The sequence below is a fragment of the Mobula hypostoma genome, chromosome 8, assembly GCF_963921235.1.
Source record: "Mobula hypostoma chromosome 8, sMobHyp1.1, whole genome shotgun sequence".
Taxonomy (NCBI): domain Eukaryota; kingdom Metazoa; phylum Chordata; class Chondrichthyes; order Myliobatiformes; family Myliobatidae; genus Mobula; species Mobula hypostoma.
This window is the reverse complement of record NC_086104.1, coordinates 122,122,819-122,142,896: the sequence shown is the minus strand read 5'-3', so window position 1 is coordinate 122,142,896 and position 20,078 is coordinate 122,122,819. Positions and strand designations below refer to the sequence as shown.

General features: G+C 52.1%; 1 protein-coding gene across 5 annotated transcripts; it reads left to right on the top strand.

The window, feature by feature from the left end:
• The first annotated feature begins 1,122 nt into the window (after positions 1-1,122).
• LOC134350240 (integumentary mucin C.1-like) lies at positions 1,123-19,845 on the top strand. 5 transcript variants are annotated; one of them, XM_063055249.1, is made up of 13 exons: positions 1,131-1,248; positions 4,581-4,646; positions 5,643-5,715; positions 6,385-6,441; positions 7,253-7,309; positions 10,761-10,817; positions 12,553-12,609; positions 13,452-13,508; positions 14,299-14,388; positions 16,252-16,281; positions 17,291-17,365; positions 18,511-18,562; positions 19,685-19,845. In XM_063055249.1, the coding sequence occupies exons 2-13, from the start codon at positions 4,629-4,631 to the stop codon at positions 19,779-19,781; spliced, it is 720 nt and encodes a 239-aa protein (XP_062911319.1). In that variant the 5' UTR covers positions 1,131-1,248; positions 4,581-4,628; the 3' UTR covers positions 19,782-19,845. The 5 variants fall into 5 exon arrangements, with proteins under 5 accessions (XP_062911322.1, XP_062911323.1, XP_062911319.1 ...); XM_063055250.1 differs by lacking the exon at positions 1,131-1,248 and adding an exon at positions 1,292-1,413; XM_063055251.1 differs by lacking the exon at positions 1,131-1,248 and adding an exon at positions 1,339-1,440.
• The last annotated feature ends 233 nt before the right edge of the window (positions 19,846-20,078 follow it).

Genomic DNA, 20,078 nt, shown 5'->3' with positions numbered 1-20,078 from the left:
ACGGGTCACTGACCTCCAGCCAGATCAGGTCCCATCGACTACTGCACTCTGTGCTCCACCGGTAACAGACCTCCAGCCAGATCAAGTCCCACTGACCACTGCACTCTGTGCTCTACGGGTCACTGACCTCCAGCCAGATCAAGTCCCACTGACCACTGCACTCTGTGCTCAACGGGTCACTGACCTCCAGCCAGATCAAGTCCCATTGACCACTGCACTCTGTGCTCCACCAGTCACAGACCTCCAGCCAGATCAAGTCCCATCGACCACTGCACTCTGTGCTCCACCGGTCACAGACCTCCAGCCAGATCAGGTCCCATCAACCACTGCACTCTGTGCTCCACCGGTCACAGACCTCCAGCCAGATCAGGTCCCATTGACCAGTGCGCTCTGTGCTCTACGGGTCACAGACCTCCAGCCAGATCAGGTCCCATCGACTACTGCGTTCTGTGCTCTACGGGTCACAGACCTCCAGCCAGATCAGGTCCCATTGACCACTGCACTCTGTGCTCCACCTGAAAGCCAACCTGGAATCCGAACAGCCAGGACGAAGAAACAGAGTCAAAGAAAAGTTCACACTCTGCAGGTTGAGCGGCATCTGCAGAGGGAGACGCTGGTGAAGTTTCGGGTCAGGGTGCGATCCCCAGCGTCTTACTGGACGTGCCTGCCTTGTGTGTGGCTGCATGCTTTCCCTTGAGCATGACTCACTCCATGGGGTGGGGGGGCTGCGGTCTCAGGAAGAAGAGGGCGAGTGGGAGGGAGTGAAAGGGAGTGAGGGAGAGATAGTGGAGGGAGGGAAAGAGAGCACAGAAGGGAAGGGAGAGATAGAAAGAAGGGAGAGAGTGAGGGGGAAATTGAGGGAGGGAGGGAGAGTGAGAGAGGAACGAGCAGGAGAGCAAGAGAAGAAACAGAGAGAGAGAGTGAGAGATGAAGGAAGGCAAGAGAGCGGAAAAGAGACAAACAGAAGCTGAGAAAAGAGGAGGAGAGTGACAGAGACATTGCAAGCCAGCAAAGCGAGAATGAGAGAAAAATGAGTTACAGTAAGAGAGAGAGAGCAAGAGAGGGTTAACAAGTGTGTGAAGGAGATTGAGTGTGTGCGAGTGTGATTGAAGCCATTAACCCTCCCATCTCTTCCACTTCCTCTTCCTCCTCCTCACCCTTTCTTTCGCAAGCCTGTCCGCAACTCGATCAGAGCCGGGAAGGTCTCCTCCGCGGCTGAGCATCCAGGTCTCGGGAGGGGGGCTGCCGGTGAGTGTGCCTCCGTGGAAGGTCCGTGTGTCAGACCGCGCGCGGCTATTCGATCTGCGTGGGATGGCCTGGGGTTTAATCTGCTTGACTCCTAACAGCACTGGGCAAGTTTCCGTCTCCCTCCCCGAACCCGACCAAGCCTCAGGGTGTGCCGAAGTCTCCCAGGTACAGCCAGACGTCTCCCCGATGCTGGTAACTTGGTGGCTGGATCTGTTAAAACCTCTCCAGCCCATACATCACATTGTGAGGTGGGGGGAGGGAGGGAGGGGGAGACAATTCAGTTTGCAGGCGCACATGTTTGTGGCGGTGTTCTACAGGAAGTGGTGCTCTCCGGAAGTTTCCAGAAGCATTATTTGTCTGTGACTCAATAGACATGGGCCGGGGGGAGAGGGAGAGAGGGTAAGAGAGAGAACGATGTGGGGGGGGGGGAAGCAGCGACAGGAAAGAGAAAATGAGAAGGTGGAGGGCAGGAGAGAAGAGAGGGTGGACTGTTGGACAGAGAAGGTAGAGGGTTCAGTGAGAGTGGGAGAGTGTGCAGAGCTGAGAAGGTGAGAGGGGATGGGAGATGATAAGAGAGAGGGGGGCTGAGTGATGGAAGGTCGAGAGAGGAGGGGACAGAGAGGAGAGAGAAGACGGGGGGTGTTGATAGAATGGCAGGATAGAGGGGGAGGAGGGGAGAAGGGGGCCAGCGATGGGAGAGAAGAAGTGGCAGGACAGGAGGAAGGCAGGTAAAGCAGAGGCAACAGGGTTTCATGCAGAAAGAGAAAGAAGGAGAGAGAAAGAAAGGAAGATAAGGGGAGAGACAGAAGGGTGAGAGGGATAGGAGGGAGAGAGGCTGAGGGTAAAAGGGCGATAGAGGAAAGAGAGAAGGGGAGACAGAGAGGTTAAAGGGGGGAGGGAGAGAGCAGAGAGGGAGAGGGGAAGGAGAGAGGTGGTAAAGAGGGGAAGGGAGAGAGAGGAGAAGGTAAAGATAGGAGGGAGAGTGAGGGTAAAGAGGGGGAGGGAGGGAGAGGATAAATGGGGAAGAAGAGAGATTAATGTGGAGGAAAGAGAGGGTAAAGGGGAGGGAATGTGTATGTAAAGCGTGAGAGGGAGACGGGAAGTAGAGAAGGCAAAGAGCGGAGGAAGCGAGAGGGTGAAGAGGGAGAGAGAGAGGGTAAAGAGGGGTAGGGAGGGACAGGGTCATGAGGGGAGGAAGGGTGAGGGTAAAGAGTGGGAGAGAGAAGTGTAAAGAGGGAAAGGAAGACAGAGGGGAGGGAGAGAGAGAGCAGGTGGGAGAGAGATGATAAAGTGGTGAGGGAGGGAGAGGATAAAGAGGAGAAGAGAAGGAGGTTAGATGAAAGAGAGGGTGAAGTGGGAGGAAGTGGGAAGCAGAGAGACAGTAACAAGGGGGAGGGAGAGAGTGTGTACAGAGGGAGAGGGAGGTAGAGACAGAGGGTAAAGAGGGGAATGTTAGGGGTAAAAAGATGAAGGAGGGAGAGGGGAGGGGGAGAGAGGGAAAAGAGGGGGAAACAGAGGGTAAAGGGGAGGGAAAGTGTGTAAAGAGCGAGAGAGATAGCAGGGAGTGAGAGAGGGGAAGCAGAGAGAGGGTAAAGAGGGGGAGGGAGGGAGAGGGGAGGAAGGGGATGGAGTGAGAGGGGAGAGACAGGGAGAGAGAGGGTAAAGAGGGAGAGAGAGAGATTAAAGAGGGGTGAGAGGATAAAAGAGGAAGCGAGAGACGGTAAAGAGCGGAGGGAAGGGAGAGGGGAAAGAAGGGAAGGAGTGAGTGGGTAAAGAGGGGGGGAGAGAGGTAAAGAGGGGAGGTAGAGATTTGGTAAAGAGGGGAGTGTGTGAGAGGATAGAGGTGAGAAAGAGAGGGGCAAGAGCAGGTAAAGATAGGGAGAGGGAGGGTAAAGAGCTGGTTGGAGGGAGAAGATAAAGAGGGGAGGGAGAGAGAGGGAGATTAAGGAGGGGGAGAGAGGGTAAAGGGGAAGGATTGGGAGGGATGGTAAAGAGGGGGAGGGAGAGAGTGTAAAGAGTGAATGGGAGACCGAGCGGAGGGAGGGAGAGGGTAAAGGGTGAAGTGGGAGTGTGAAGAGGAGAGAGAAGGTAGAGGTTTGGTAAAGAGTGTAAAGAGCTGGAGGGAATGAAAGGGGAAGGAGAGAGAGGGTAAAGAGGGGGAGGGATAGGTTAAAGAGGGGAAGGGAGAGGCTAAAGAGGGGGAGCGTGAGAGGGTAAAAAGGGGAGGGGAGAGAGGGTAAAGAAGGGAAGAGAGGGGTAAAGATGGGTGGGAATGAGAGGGGAGGGAGAGAATGGGTAAAGAGGGAGAGGGAGGGGGAAGAAGAGTGGGTAATGAGAGGAGGTGGAGAGGGGAGAAAGAAGGGAAGGGAGAGAGAGGGTAAAGAGGGGGAGGGAGTGTAAGGAAAAAGAAGGGGATGGAGAGAGATGAAAAAGAGGAGGGAGGGAGATGGTAAAGAGTTGGGGAGAGAAGGTAAAGGTTGAGTGAGAAAGATGGTAAAGAAGGGGAGGGAGAGAGAGGGTAAAGAGGGGGAGGGTAGAAAGTGGGAAAGAGAGAGGAACGGGTAACAAAAGAGAAGTGAGATAAAGGAGGGATAGAAGATGGAGAGGCAACTTCACAGAAATTATCTTGGAAACGAAAGGCTTAACACATGAGAAGTATTTGATGGCTCTGGGTTTATACTCACTGGAGTTGTGAAGAATGAGGGGATCTCATTGAAAGCAACTGAATACTGAAAGGCTGAGATCATGTGGATGTGGAGACAATGTATCCTAGAGTGGGAGAGTCTAGGACCAGAGAGCACAGCCTCACAATGGAGGGATGTCCATTTAGAATTGAATAGAATAGAGATGAGGAGGAATTCATTGCCACAGACAGCCTGGGAAGCCGAGTCATTGACATTATTTAAAGCGGTGGTTGATTACTCAGGGTGTCAACGTTATGGAGAGAAAGTTTGGGGCTGTGGTTGAGCGGGATAATAAATCAGCCATGATGGAATGACAGAGCAGATACAATGGGCCGAATGGCCTATTTCTGCACCTCTGTCTTTGGTTCTTATTGTGGATGGCGGGGGTCGATGGGATGGGCAGAAGTGAGGACTCTGCCCCTCAGGAGAGGGAACTGGGGAACACTCGTTGAAGAGAGAAGACGTCTTTGGGTGTCCTGAGCCCTGAGCGGAAAGTGTCTCGAGCAGCCGGAATGAGATGGGGATTGAGATAGGGGGAGGAGGGAATTGCTTCCATGTGGGAGGACTTCTGAATCGGAGGTGTGGAGGGTGTGTGCTGTGGGAATCGACGAGCATTAACTTCTTACGAAATTCTGCAATATGTCCCAGGGCCAGGGATTGTAGGTTTAACGCCAAAGATTACGTGGAGAAGGAGAGATGTCCGGACGGATGAAGGTAAAAATGGGTTCCACCCTACAACAGTTCACCTGTGTTCTGAGGGGGAGGGTCGGTGGGGGTGACGGTCCCGACCACTAGTGAGAGAGTTTGTGTATGTGTGTATGTCTGTGTGTATGTGTGTCTCTGTGTGTGAGTTTGTCTGTCTGTGTGTGTGAGTTTGTCTGTGTATGTGTGTGTGTGAGTCTGTGTGTGTGTGTGTGTGTGTGTGTGTGTGTCTGTGTGTCTCTGTGTCTGTGTGTGTGTGTGTCTGTGTGTCTGTGTGTGTGTGTGTGAGTCTGTGTGTGTGTGTCTGTGTGTGTGTGTGTGTGTCTGTGTGTGTGTGTGTGTGTGTGTCTGTCTGTGTGTCTCTGTGTCTGTGTGTGTGTGGGTCTGTGTGTGTGTGTGTGTGTCTGTGTGTGTGTGTGTGTCTCTGTGTATGTGTGTCTGTGTCTGTGTGTGTGTGGGTCTGTGTGTGTGTGTGTGTGTGTGTGTGTGTGTGTGTGTCTCTGTGTGTGTGGGTCTCTGTGTGTGTGTATGTGTGTCTGTGTGTGTGTGTGTGTGTGTGTGTCTGTGTGTGTGTGTGTGTGTGTGTGTGTGTGTCTCTGTGTGTGTGTGTCTCTGTGTATGTGTGTGTGTGTATGTGTGTGTGTGTGTCTCTGTGTGTGTGTGTATGTGTGTCTGTGTGTGTGTGTGTGTCTGTGTGTGTATGTGTGTGTGTGTGTATGTGTGTCTGTGTGTGTGTATGTGTGTCTGTGTGTGTGTGTGTGTGTGTCTGTGTGTATGTGTGTGTGTGTCTGTGTGTGTGTGTGTGTGTGTGTGTGTGTGTCTGTGTGTGTGTGTGTCTGTGTGTGTATGTGTGTGTGTGTCTGTGTGTGTCTGTGTGTGTGTGTGTGTGTGTGTGTGTGTGTGTGTGTGTGTGTGTGTGTGTGTGTGTGTGTGTGTGTGTGTGTGGATGCTGATACGGATTATACTCTGGATTGTATTTACTGAGAGTTACCCTGCTCTGTGTTGCAGGTGTTGGCCAGAGGCAGACAGATGTTGCTGGCCCTGCTTCTCAATGTCTGCCTCTTCCCTGCAGACTCACATGGTAAGGCCCACGTCCGCATTTCCCACCACTCATCACAACACACAGCTTCCCATCTCAGCTCCGTGTCCTTGTCTGTGATTCCCCCACAGAGTGACGGGATGGGGTCTGTGTCAGTGATTCCCCCACGCGGTGACAGGACAGGGTCTGTGTCTGTGATTCCCCCACATGGTGACAGGACGGGTCGGGGTCTGTGTCTGTGATTTCCCGCACACGGTGACAGGACGGGGTCTGTGTCTGTGATCCCCCACACTGTGAGGGACGGGGTCTGTGTCTGTGATTCCCCCACACTGTGACGAGACGGTGTCTGTGTCTGTGATCCCCCACACTGTGAGGGACGGGGTCTGTGTCTGTGATTCCCCCACACTGTGACGAGACGGTGTCTGTGTCTGTGATTGTCACACAGTGAATCACGGTGTTGATGGAGGGGATCTCGGTGATGGGAACTCTTGATGAGATATAGAATCTTCAGTTTCCTCAAGAGATTACAGAGATTTACACTGGAGTTCAGAGGGCGACACATAGATGGGAAGGGGTTAAAGAGACTGGAAAGGGTGTCGGGATGTAAAGGGGGATGTGGGGACTGAAGGGACAGGGATTTGGTCACAGGGATAACACACGATGTCATGAATGGATGCACTGAAGACATCACCTGTAACTTTCCACACACAGGATGGCCAGACAATGGGACGTCGGTCACACCCACCATTGGAACTGAACTTACAACAGGTACGTTTTGTTTCCTGTAGGTTCGTTTCCTATGTGAAAATGTGTCTCAAGGTCATCAGAGAGATGTCACCTCACAGTGACTGGGTTACTGAAACAGGGAGTGGTGTACAGGTCAGAGGGGATCACAGAGATGGGGAGGGGAATTGGTCCACAGAGATGAGGGGTGTAGGAACGGAGAGACTCACAGAGATGGAGAGGGGTGGAGGGGCCAGAGGGGATCACAGAGACAGGGAGAGTGTAGAGATGGGAGGAGGTTACAGAGACTCGGGGGGGTGTAGTGGCCAGTGTAGTCACAGAGACAGGGAGAGTAGAGATGGGAGGAGGTTACAGAGACTCGGGGGGGTGTAGTGGCCAGTGTAGTCACAGAGACAGGGAGAGTGTAGAGATGGGAGGAGGTTACAGAGACTCGGGGGGGTGTAGTGGCCAGTGTAGTCACAGAGACAGGGAGAGTGTAGAGATGGGAGGAGGTTACAGAGACTCGGGGGGGTGTAGTGGCCAGTGTAGTCACAGAGACAGGGAGGTGTTCAGGGTCGAGAGGGGATCACAGAGATGTAAATGGTCATAGGGACTGGAGAATGAAACAGAAATGGGAAGTGTGTAGGGGCCAGAGGTGGTCACAGAGGTGAGAAAGGATGTAGGTCAGAGATGAGGAGGGGTGTAGGGACTGGAGAGGTTAAAGAGTCAGGAAAGGGTGTAGGGACATGGGGGGGGGGATGCAGGGGCTAAAGGGACAGGGATTTGGTTACAGGGATAACAGATGATGTCGGGAATGGATGCACTGAAGATATCACCTGTAACTTTCCACACACAGGATGGCCAGACAATGGGACGTCGGTCACCTTCACCAATGGAACTGAACCTTTAACAGGTAAGTTTCCTTTCCTGTGTGAAAATGTGATCATACGACATACGTTTGATCGCTCTGGGTCTGTACTCGCTGAAATTGAGAAGGATGAGAGGGTCCTCATTGAAACCTTTCGAACGTTGAAAGACCTAGACAGAGTAGATACGGAAAGGATGTTTCCCATTGTGGGAGAGTCTAGGACAAAGGAGGCTCAGGATAAAGGAGCGCCCTCTCAAAACAGAGATGCGGAGAAATTTGTTTAGCCAAAGGGTGGGGAATTTGTAGAATTTGATGCCACCTGCAACTGTGGAGGCCAGGTCATTGGGTATATTTAAGGCAGAGTTTGATAGGTTCTTGACTGGATGTGGCATCAAGGGTTATGGGGAGAAGGCCAGGAACTGGGGTTGAGGAGGAGATAGAATAAATTGATCAGCCATGATTGAGTGACGGAGCAGACTTGATGGGCCAAATGGTCTAATTCTGCTCCTTTGTCTTATGGTCTAATGGTCTTACGGTATCTCAGAGTCATCAGAGAGACGTCACCTCACAGTGACTGGTTACTGAACATAGAACATAGAATAGTACAGTACAGTACAGGCCCTTCGGCCCACAATGTTGTGCTGACCCTCAAACCCTGCCTCCCATATAAGCCCCGACCTTAAATTCCTCCATATACCTGTCTAGTAGTCTCTTAAACTTCACTAGTGTATCTGCCTCCACCACTGACTCAGGCAGTGCATTCCACGCACCAACCACTCTCTGAGTAAAAAAACCTTCCTCTAATATCCCCCTTGAACTTCCCACCCCTTACCTTAAAGCCATGTCCTCTTGTATTGAGCAGTAGTGCCCTGGGGAAGAGGCACTGGCTATCCACTCTATCTATTCCTCTTAATATCTTGTACACCTCTATCATGTCTCCTCTCATCCTCCTTGTCTCCAAAGAGTAAAGCCCTAGCTCCCTTAATCTCTGATCATAATGCATACTTTCTAAACCAGGCAGCATCCTGGTAAATCTCCTCTGTACCCTTTCCAATGCTTCCACATCCTTCCTATAGTGAGGTGACCAGAACTGGACACAGTACTCCAAGTGTGGCCTAACCAGAGTTTTATAGAGCTGCATCATTACATCGCGACTCTTAAACTCTATCCCTCGACTTATGAAAGCTAACACCCCATAAGCTTTCTTAACTACCCTATCCACCTGTGAGGCAACTTTCAGGGATCTGTGGACATGTACCCCCAGATCCCTCTGCTCCTCCACACTACCAAGTATCCTGCCATTTACTTTGTACTCTGCCTTGGAGTTTGTCCTTCCAAAGTGTACCACCTCACACTTCTCCGGGTTGAACTTCATCTGCCACTTCTCAGCCCACTTCTGCATCCTATCAATGTCTCTCTGCAAGGACAATCCTCTACACTATCTATAACACCACCAACCTTTGTGTCCTCTGCAAACTTGCCAACCCACCCTTCTACCCCCACATCCAGGTTGTTAATAAAAATCACGAAAAGTAGAGGTCCCAGAACAGATCCTTGTGGGACACCACTAGTCACAGTCCTCCAATCTGAATGTACTCTCTCCACCACCACCTCTGCCTTCTGCAGGCAAGCCAATTCTGAATCCACCTGGCCAAACTTCCCTGGATCCCATGCCTTCTAACTTTCTGAATAAGCCTACCGTGTGGAACCTTGTCAACTGCCTTACTAAAATCCATATAGATCACATCCACTGCACTACCCTCATCTATATGCCTGGTCACCTCCTCAAAGAACTCTATCAGGCTTGTTAGACATGATCTGCCCTTCACAAAGCCATGCTGACTGTCCCTGATCAGACCATGATTCTCTAAATGCCTATAGATTCTATATCTAAGAATCTTTTCCAACAGCTTTCCCACCACGGACGTAAGGCTCACTGGTCTATAATTACCCGGACTATCCCTACTACCTTTTTTGAACAAGGGGACAACATTCGCCTCCCTCCAATCTTCCGGTACCATTCCTGTGGACAACGAGGACATAAAGATCCTAGCCAGAGGCTCAGCAATCTCTTCTCTCGCGTCGTGGAGCAGCCTGGGGAATATTCCGTCAGGCCCTGGGGACTTATCTGTCCTAATGTATTTTAACAACTCCAACACCTCCTCTCCCTTAATACCAACATGCTCCAGAACATCAACCTCACTCATATTGTCCTAACCATCATCAAGTTCCCTCTCATTGGTGAATATCGAAGAGAAGTATTCATTGAGGACCTCGCTCACTTCCACAGCCTCCAGGCACATCTTCCAACCTTTATCTCTAATCGGTCCTATCTTCATTCCTGTCATCCTTTTTTTCTTCACATAATTGAAGAATGCCTTGGGGTTTTCCTTTACCCTACTCGCCAAGGCCTTCTCATGCCCCCTTCTTGCTCTTCTCAGCCCCTTTCTTGCTTCCCTATATTCCTCAATAGACCCATCTGATCCTTGCTTCCTAAACCTCATGTATGCTGCACTTCACGGGTCAGCCATGGTTCCTTCACCCTACCATTCTTTATCTTCCTCACCGGGACAAATTTATCCCTAACATCCCACAAAAGATCTCTCAACGTCGACCACATGCCCATAGTACATTTCCCTGCAAAAACATCATCCCAATTCACACCCACAAGTTCTAGCCTTATAGCCTCATAATTTGCCCTTACCTAGTTAAAAATTTTCCTGTCCTCAAGTTACCCATGATAACAACCCTGTTATTTTTGCACCTTTCCAAAATCTGCCTCCCAATCTGCTTCTCTGTATCTCTGCTGCTACCAGGGGGCCTATAGAATACCCCCAGTAGAGTAACTGCTCCCTTCCTGTTCCTGACTTCAACCAATACTGACTCAAAAGAGGACCCTGCTACATTACCCACCCTGAGATGGGGTGAGGTCAGAGACGGTCACAGAAATGGGTAGGGGAATTTGGGCTGGAGTGGTTCACAGAGATGAAGGCTGTAGGAATGGAGGGGTCACAGAGACAGGGAGGGGTGGAGGGGCTATAGAGAGGTGTAGGGGCCTGAGGGAATCACAGAGACAGGGAAGGGTGTGGTGGCTGGAGGGGTCCACAGAGACTGGAGGGTGTAACAGAGATGGAAATGTGTGTAGGGGCTGGAGGCGGTTACAGAGGCAGGGAGGTGTTCAGAGTCCAGAGGGGATCACAGAGATGGCGAGGGTTGTAGGGACTGGAGGGTGTAACAGAGACGGGGAGGTGTGTAGGAGATGAGGAGGGGTGTAGGGGCCAGAGGTGGTCACGGAGACATGGAGGGGTGTAGGGGTTGGAGGTGGTCACGGAGACAGGGAGGGGTGTAGGGGCCGGAGGTGGTCATGGAGACAGGGAGGGGTGTAGGGGCTGGGGGGGGTGGGGTGATAGAGTCAGGAAGAGGTGTAGGGGATAACACACGATGTTAGGACTCTGTATACTGAAGCTATCTTTCACTTGTAACTTTCCACACACAGGGATGCCTGAAAATGGGACGTTGGTCACTCCCACCAATGAAACTGACGATTCAACAGGTATGTTTCCTTTCTGTTGTCAAAATGTATCTCAGAGCTATCAGATGGATCTGTGTGTGTGATGCCACTCCCCCCCAAAAAAACCACCTAGTGACGGGATATAGTCAGACACAGAAATACAGCACTGAAAGAGGCTCTTCAGCCCACAAAGTTGTGCTGAACCAATGAAGCTAGTAATTAAACAGCCAACTAAATCAACCCCTACAGCCTGCACAATGTTGATATCCCTCCACTCTCTGCATGTCCATGTTTCTATCTAACACCTCTGTCATACCTGCTTCCATCACCACCACCCTGGGCAGCACAATCCAAGCCCCCACCACTCTTTGTGTGAAACCTGTCCCACTCATCTCCTTTGAATTTTTACCTCTCTCACCATAAATGCGTGGCCTCTAGGATTAGGCATTTCGACCCTAGTAGAACCATAACAGCTGTCCGCTCTATCTCTGCCTCTCACAATCTGATAAACCTCTTTCAGGTCTCCCCTCAACCTCCCAAAGTGCAACACCTCACACTCACTCGGAATAAACTCCATCGTGACGCGAACCTTGATTTCTCTAAGTTCTGCCAATTTCTCCTCCACCCTTTCTTCATTCCCCATTCTGGTTAACATCTCGTCTCTCCCCAAACTACTCATCACCTCCCTTTGGTTCCCCTCCTCTTTCCCTTTCTTCCATGGTGCACTGTCCTCTCCTTCTTCAGCTTCTTACCTTGTCCATCTATCATCTCCCAGCTTCTTAGTTCCTTTCACCCCCACACCCCACCCACCATCCCCTTACCTGGTCTCATCTCACTTGTCCCCTGCCCCCTTGTTCTCCTTCCCTACCTCCCACCTTCTCATTCTGGCTTTCCACCCCCTTCCTTTCTAGTGCCGACGAAGGTCTCAGCCCAAAATGTCCACTCTTCATTTCCCTCCATAGATGCTACCTAACCTGCTGGGTTCCTCCAGCGTTCAGCGTTTGCTGCTCAAGATTTCCAGCATCTGCAGAATCATCATCACCAATTTATCTGTCCACACCTTCAACTTATCTGTTTCCCATTGTATTCCTTGGCAACCTTATCCCCAATACCACCAATCTTTATTTCATCAGCAAACTTACTAACCCACCCATGCAAAGTTTCCATCCAGGTCACGTCTACACATCTCAAACACTGTGGAACACAGTACTCCAGTTAGAATAGGCCCCTGTTGACCTCTACCTTCTCTCTTTCATGGGGAAGCGGAGCCTTTATATGTCAGACCATAGTTGGAGTATTGTGAGAGGATGTGCTGGTTTTGGAGAGGGTCCAGAGGAAGTTTATGAGAATGATCCAGGAATGGAAGGGTTAATGTATGAGGAGCATTTGATGTCCCTGGACCTGTACTCGTTAGAGGTCAGAAGAATGAGGGGGGATCACTATGAAACTTATTGATTATTGGAAGTCCTAGACAGAGTGGACGTGGAGAGGGTGTTTCCATTAATGGGTGAGTGTAACACCAGAATGCACAGCCTCAGAATACAAGGATGTCCCTTTCGAACAGAGATAAGTCGGAAATTCTTTAGCCAGAGGGGAGTGAGTCTGTGAAATTCATGGCCACAGACAGCTGTGAATCCAAGTCATTGGGTATATTTAAAGCGGAATAAATCCCATCGACCAAGTTAAAGTGACGGCCAGAGAGGATCATAGGGATAACACACGGAGTTGAACTGGGTGCTTTGAAGACATCCTTTCTCTTGTAACTTTCCACACACAGCATGGCCAGACAATGGGACGTCGGTCACACCCACCAATGGAACTGAACCTACTCCAGGTATGTTTTGTTTCCTGTGTGAAATTGCGGCTCAGGGTCATCAGAGAGACGTCACCTCACAGGCTACTGAGACGGGGTGGGGTGTGTACAGGTCGGAGGGGGTCGCGGAGATGGGGTGGGGTGTAGGGGCCAGAGAGAGTCACAGAGTTGGGGAGGGGTGAAGGTGCCTGAGGGCGGATCACAGAGATGGGGAAGGGTGAAGGTATTAGAGGGGGTCACAGAGACGGGGGGAGTGTAGGGACCAGACAGGGTCATTCAAGTGGGAAGGGGTGAAGGGAGGGTCACAGAGATGTGGAGGGGTGTAGGGGCCAGAGAGAGTCACAGAGTTGGGGAGGGGTGAAGGTGCCTGAGGGGGGATCACAGAGATGGGGAGGGGTGAAGGTATTAGAGGGGGTCACAGAGATGTGGAGGGGTGAAGGTACTAGAGGGGAGTGTAGGGACCAGAGGGGGTCATTCAAGTGGGAAGGGGTGAAGGGAGGGTCACAGAGATGTGGAGGGGTGTAGGGGCCAGAGGGGGTCATTTAGATGGGAAGAGGTGAGGGTGCTGGAGGGAGTCACAGAGATGGGGAGGAATGTAGGAGCCGGAGGGGATCACAGAGACAGGGAGGTGTGAAGGTGCTGGAGGGAGTCACAGATGAGGAGGGGTGTAGGGGCCAGATGGAGGTCATGGAGACAGGGAGGGGTGTAGAGGCCAGAGGGTGTCATTCAGATGGGAAGGGCTGTGGGGCCAGAGCAGATTACAGGGTAGGGGAGGAATGTAATGACCTGGGGGTTTTTGAGGATAACACACAATGTCGGGCATGAATGCACGGAAGACATCACCTGTAACTTTCCACACACAGGATGGCCAGACAATGGGACATCAGTCACACCCACCAATGGAGCTGAACCTACAACAGGTACGATTCCTTCTCCTCACAGTAACTGGGTTACTGAGACGGGGTGGGGTGTACAGGTCAGAGGGAGGTCGCAGAGATGGGGTGGGGAATTGGGGCCGGAGGGGGTCACAGGGTTGGGGAGGGGTGTAGGAGCCAGAGGTCACAGCGATGGAGATGGAGGGAATGACACAGGTAAAGGTGTAGGGGCCCGAGGGGCTAGGATGGGAGGGGCTGCAGGGTCTGGAGGGGGTCACAGGGTTGGGGTGGGCTGTGGGTGTCGGAAGAGCTCATAGGAATGGGCCAAGTGTAGGACCTAGAGATAGGGAAGGGAATAGGGGCCGGAGGTGGGGTTCACAGAAATGGTGAGGGGTGCCAAGGCTTTACAGAGGGGTCACAGAGATGGAGACAGTGTAGAGGCTGGAGGGAGGGGTCACAGGGACGGAGAGGGGTGGAGGAAGGTATAGAGGGAGGGGGTCACAGAAATGGAGAGGGGTGGAGGGAGATATAGAGGGAGGGGGTTGCAGAAGTGGAGAGGGGTGGAGAGGGGTGTAGAGGGAGGGGGGTCGCAGAAATGGAGAGGGGTGGAGGGAGATATAGAGGGAGGGGGTTGCAGAAGTGGAGAGGGGTGGAGAGGGGTGTAGAGGGAGGGGGGTCGCAGAAATGGAGAGGCGTGAAGAGGCGTGAAGAGGCTGGAGGGGTGTCACAGAGGTGGAGAGGGGAGTCAGTGCCAGGGTGGGGACAGCGATGGGAATGGGACCTCTGGGTGTGTGCTGGAGATTAATATGCTTCCTCCTCTTCCTTTTTCATTCAGACCCACAGGTGACGGAACCTTCCAGAACCACCAGAAGTGCCCCAGACCCTGAGGTGGAAAACCAGCCTCAGTTTCCTAATTTCAAGGATGGTGAGCATTGTTTTGACCCTTTCTCTGTTTCTCGCTCCTCCTTCCTACGGTACTCGCCTCCCCAATCCTTCCTTCTTCCAATGTGTCTTACCCTTAAACACCTCCTCTCACCTCCCCATGAAACACATGGGATCTTCCTTTGTATTCCCCTCCCACTCACCTTCTTGCTTTGAATCAATCACCCGCTGAACCCATCTTGCCTGCCCCACCCTGACTGACCATGGTTTGAATTGGTCCCCCTCCCACCAGCCCGGAAGCCTGGAACTGGAATTGGTTTATTATTGTGCCTGGTGCCGAGATACAGTGAAAAGCTTGTTCATACCGATCAGATTATCACACAGTAGGACAAGGTAAAAGAATAACAGAATGCAGAGTAGAGTGTTACAGCTACAGAGAGAGTGCAGTGTGGGCAGACAACAAGGTACAAGGGCCATAGCAGTAAACAGAGACCCTGCAGATGCTGGAAGTTTTGAACAACGCACGCTAAATGCTGGGGCAGCTCAGCAGGACAGGCAGCATCCATGGAGGGGAATGAACAGTTGATGTTTCGGGCCAAGACCCCTCAGAGCTGTCTTTATTCCTTTCCATAGATGCCCCCTGACTTGTAGTTCCTCCAGCATTTTGTGTGTGCTCACAATATCATAACGAGGCCAACGATCTACTTTATTGTACTAGGCAGTCCGATAATAGCAGGGAAGCTGTCCTTGAAGACATTCTGTCTGCCTCTACCCATTGCAACCTCCGTCCCCTCAGTCGAGACTTTCCCACTGCAGGAATCATCTCCACATCTCCTTTGTCCTCTTCACTGAAGGTCTGAAGTAAGGCCTTGTCCTTCTAAACCTCATGGACAGACCCCAAGTTATTACACAGGAACAACCTCAATGCACTGAGAAATGAACTGGTGTGCAAGACAGGTTTTCCTGAACACCTACAGACTCGCTTTCAAAGACTCTTTACAACTCATGTTCTCAGTTTTATTTTTGATTTCTCTTTTGTACATTGGTCGTTCGTCAGTCTTGCCTGGTGATGTACAGTCGCAAATTCTACTGTATTTCTTTTTCTCCTAAATGCCTGCAAGAAAATGACAGTAACACAGTAACATCTGTGAACTTTGAACTTTTAACTTTGATCTTTTCTTTGTAGGCAGTACACCTGACAATAATAAATCGAATTACCAGTGAATTGCACTATCGAATTTAAAACTAGATTGACTTTCTCGCGTGTTGTCCGTCAGTGTGGAATCCTGTACATTTTTCGTGTGTGTGTGTGTGTGTGTGTGTGTGTGTCTGACAGTGTGAGAGCATGTGTGTGTATGTGTGATTGAGTGTCTCAGTATGTGTGAATGTGTGTGTCTCTGTGTGTGTGAGTGTGTGTATGTGACTGTGGGTGTATGCATATGAGTGTGTGAGGGTCTGTGTGTGAGTGGATGAGTGTGTCTGTGTGAGTGAGTGTGTCTGTGTGTGAGTGTGTCTGTGAGTATGTGAGCGAGTGTGAGTGTGTCTGTGAGTGTGTGAGCGAGTGTGTGACTGAGTGTGTGAGTGAGTGTCTGTGTGAGTGTGTCTGTGAGTGTGTGTGTGTGTGTGAGTGTGTGTGTGTGTGTGTGTGTGTGTGTGTGTGTGTGTGTGTGTGTGAGCGCTGCTAGCTGAGGGGCTGGTTTCCATGCTGGGTCAGTTTGTGACTGTGTGTTCCCTGGTGTGGAAAGGAGAATGATCGCGGGGTTAAACAAATGGTTGAGAGAACGTAGGGGTGAGGGATGTGAGGGAGGAGGTGGTTATGGAGTTTGATAGATTATCCTCTGGATGTTGCGGTAACGAGATAGTGTTAATCCACCCTGGGCTAATTCAACCTCCCTTCACCTTCCAGCCGATCTCGCAGCGAAGCGGTTCTATTACGGTACGTAAGCCTGCTGGCTAGAGTCCGGCCCCTCCCCGCAGAGATTCTGCAGACGCGACCCACAGTGCCAGAACGGACTGCGGGGGAGGGGGAAGTGTTGTAATGGGCGGCAGGGGGTGGGTGGGGGAGTGTTGTAATGGGCAGGAGGGGGTGGGTTTGCGAAAGGAGGAAACGACAAGCTGCTGGAGGAAGCATCGTGGGAGGGGTGAGGAGGGAACGCTATGGGAGGGGGTGAGGGGAGAATGTTGTGGGAGGGAGTGAGGGGAGAGCGCTGTGGGAGGGGGTGAGGAGGGAATGTTGTGGGATGGGTGAGGAGGGAACGCTATGGGAGGGGGTGGGGGAGAATGCTGTGGGAGGGGGTGAGGAGGGAACGTTGTGGGAGGGAGTGAGGGGCGAGCACTGTGGGTGGGGGTGAGGAGGGAATGTTGTGGGAGGGGGTGAGGAGGGAACGCTATGGGAGGGGGCGAGGGGAGAGTGCTGTGGGTGAGGTTGAGAAGGGAGCACTGTGCGAGGGGATGAGGAGGGAACGCTGTGGGAGTAGGTGAGGAGGCAACGCAGTGAGAGGGGGTGAGGAGGGAGCACTGTAGCAGGGGTGATGAGGGAGGGGGATTTATTATAGTTTTTTTTAAATCAATGGTCTATAACAACTAAACCAGATCACATCAGCACCATTCAGATCGTGGATGCATTTGAACCCCAGCCATTCGAAACACCTCCAAGACTCTGATAAGCCGGGGGTAGTTGTAGGCAGAGGAGAGACATGGTTGTTGTAGGACTGTGGGATCCTGCTGTCCATTCGATCCTTTGAGAGGCAGGTGACCGCTTCTGACAAGGGGACCGGGAGTTTGTCGGACAGACTGCGGGTGGGAGGTGGTGATCCCATCATTCTGAGATAGGTTGCTGGAATGGATGGAGAGCGGCGCCCGAGTGCGGGAGGTTGGGGAATTGTCCCCCGGTGGAGATTATTGGACTCACTGGTATCGTTTGCTCTACCTTCCTCTCCCGCCAGATTACAACTCACTCAGGGTATGGGGTCTCGTAATGGCAGCCGTCTTCTTTCTCATGGGGATCTTTATCCTGATTGGTGAGTTGCAGCAGCCAGGTCTTCGCTCCGCACCCCATGCCGGTCCACCCCTCCCCGCCTCTGCGACCACCCCCCCCCCCGGGCCCCTACACACCTCCCCCGTCTCTGTGACTCCACCTCTGACCCCCACACCCCTCCCCGCCTCTGTGACCCCTCCCCGCCTCTGTGACCCCCCCGTGTCTGTGACCCCACCTCTGGCCCCTACACTCCTCCCGTCTCTGTGATTCACTCTGGCCCCTACACCCCTCCCCGTCTCTGTAACCTCTCCCCTCCAGTCCCTATACCCCTCCCCATCTCTGTGAGCCTCTCCAGCCCTTACACCCTTCCCTGTCTCTGTAACCCCCTCAGATCCCTAATCCGCTCTGCATCTCTGTGACCCCTCCCGGCCCTTAAACCCCTCCGTCTCTGTAATCCCTTCTGGCCCCTACACCTTTCCCCATCACTATGACCCCCTCCGGACCCTACACCCCTCCCTGCCTCTGTGATGCCCTCCAGCCAAGACACCCCACTCTGTCTCTGTGACACCCTTTGGCCCCTAGACTCTGTGACCCCTCTCTGACCCCGACACCTTCCCCATTCCTGCCCCTTGATCCGCCCTTGTTCCCCTTCTCTGCCCCTGTCGACCAGAGAATCCACCCAATATCTCGGGAACTGTCCGCTTGATTTCTCATCTCTCTGTCACATCATCCTCCCTCCCCTCAAAACCTCCCTCCTTCCAAACCTCCCTATCTCTCTTCCATCCTCCTATCCATTCCAACCTCTTTCCCCACAAAACTCCCTCCCCTCCATCTACCTCTTACTCTGTCTCCATCCTGTCAATTCTCCGGTCTCTCTTTCCCATTGACACGAGCTCTGAATGCCGCCAGATCTACCCTCTGCTGCCCTTACCCACTGGTCCTCTCCCTCTCCCTCACTCCGTCTGTCTCTTACTTCTGAATCTATCTGTCCGTCTTCTCTCTCACTATCCCGCCCACACACCCCTTCTCATCATTTTTACCTCTCCCTCTCCTCTTCCACCTCCTGTGTTATCCCTCACTCCCTTTCCAGCCCCTCCCTCTCCCTCCTCATGTCTCTGTTTTCACCTCCCTGCCTCCCTCCCTCCCTCCCAGCCCACCCACTGACCAGGTTCTCACCCTGTCTTCCAGTGGGAGGTGTGTCGTTCCCAAGGTGCCGGAGATGCCGGGTCAGGAAAGGACGGTAAGTTCCCCATCCGGCCAGACAGGAATTTTAACCCTTTGCTGTCTGGCACTAAGGCCAAGTCAGGTTTATTGTGGCATCTGGAAAGAAAAACTAATTTGCAGTAACATCGTATCGGAGACACACCTTTCACAAGAAATCAGAGTCAAATAAAAGTACGGTACAGAAACAGGCCCTTCGGCCCGTCTAGCCCGTACTGAACCATTTACCGACCTGTACCGGGACCATTCCCCTCCATACCCCTACCGTCCATGTCTCTTAGACGCTAAAATCGAGCTCGAATGCACCACTTGTGCTGGCAGCTCATTCTTCACCCTCTGAGTGAAGACGTTTCCCCTTCTGAAGAAAACAAATATAAATTATACGCTTATACATTATTCAAACATAAATTATACACTTCTTTTGCAAGAATAAAAAGATCAGCGGACTTAGAGACTCGCGTGTGCGTGGAACGCCCTGCAGGGGCGGTGGTAGAGGAAGACACGTTAAAAACATTTAAGAAACTCTTAGATAGGAGCCTGGATGACAAAAAAATATAGATGGATTTATAGGAGCGAATGGTTAGATTAATCTTGAAGTAGTTTAAAAGATCCGCACAACAGCGAGCGCCGGAGGGTCTGTGCTGAGCTGTAATGATCTAAGAAAACACGGCACGATTGGAAACAAATGAAAGTCCATTGTAGTGCAAAGTGGTCTCGTGTTGTTATACTGAGACAGTGATTAGGGGTGTGCCGGTTGGTTCAGGAACCGAATGGTTGAAGGGAAGTAGCTGTTCCTGAACCTGGTGATGTGAGACTTCAGGCGTCTGTACCTCCTGCCCGATGCGAGCTGTGAGAAGATGGGATGGCCCGGGTGGTGGGAATTTGATGCCTTCTCGAGGCAGAACCTCCTGTGGATGCTGCCGATGGTGGGGAGGGATGTGTCCGTGATGTCCACCAGTCTTTGTAGCTTACTTCCTTGTGCATTGGAATTGCCGGACCAGACCGTGGTGTAACCGGTCAGGACACTTTCAACAGGATGTCAGTACAAGTTTGTTAGAGTGGTCGGTGTCAGCTTCTGAGAAATACGCCGGCCCTCACTCAGAGAACACGCACTGACAAACGCTCTCTCCCGCTCCTCCAGGACGTACAATGTTGTCCAGCCGAGCCAGAACCCAGTTCAGGAAACAAGGAAAGCTTCCGAGATGACGCTGCTGGATTCGGGAATCACCGCCGTGTAGGATCGGGTCCCGGAGACTTCGATTCAGACACCGTGCGCATTTCACCGAATAAAATCATCTATGTCCTGGACTACTTGTGTGTTACTTGCTCAGCGGGAAAGATGGCGAGGAGGGAGCGCCGCGCAGCGGGAAGGCGATGTAGAGAAGCGCCAATCTGTGGGAGGGGCGGCGAGGAGGGAGCTCAGCCCTGCGGTAGGGGCAGTGAGGCAGGAGCACTGTTGGACGAGCGATGAGTTGGGTGTGCCTGGCTTCGGGAGGGTCGAACTGCCGGAGGGGCGATGGAGATAGGGAAGGAAA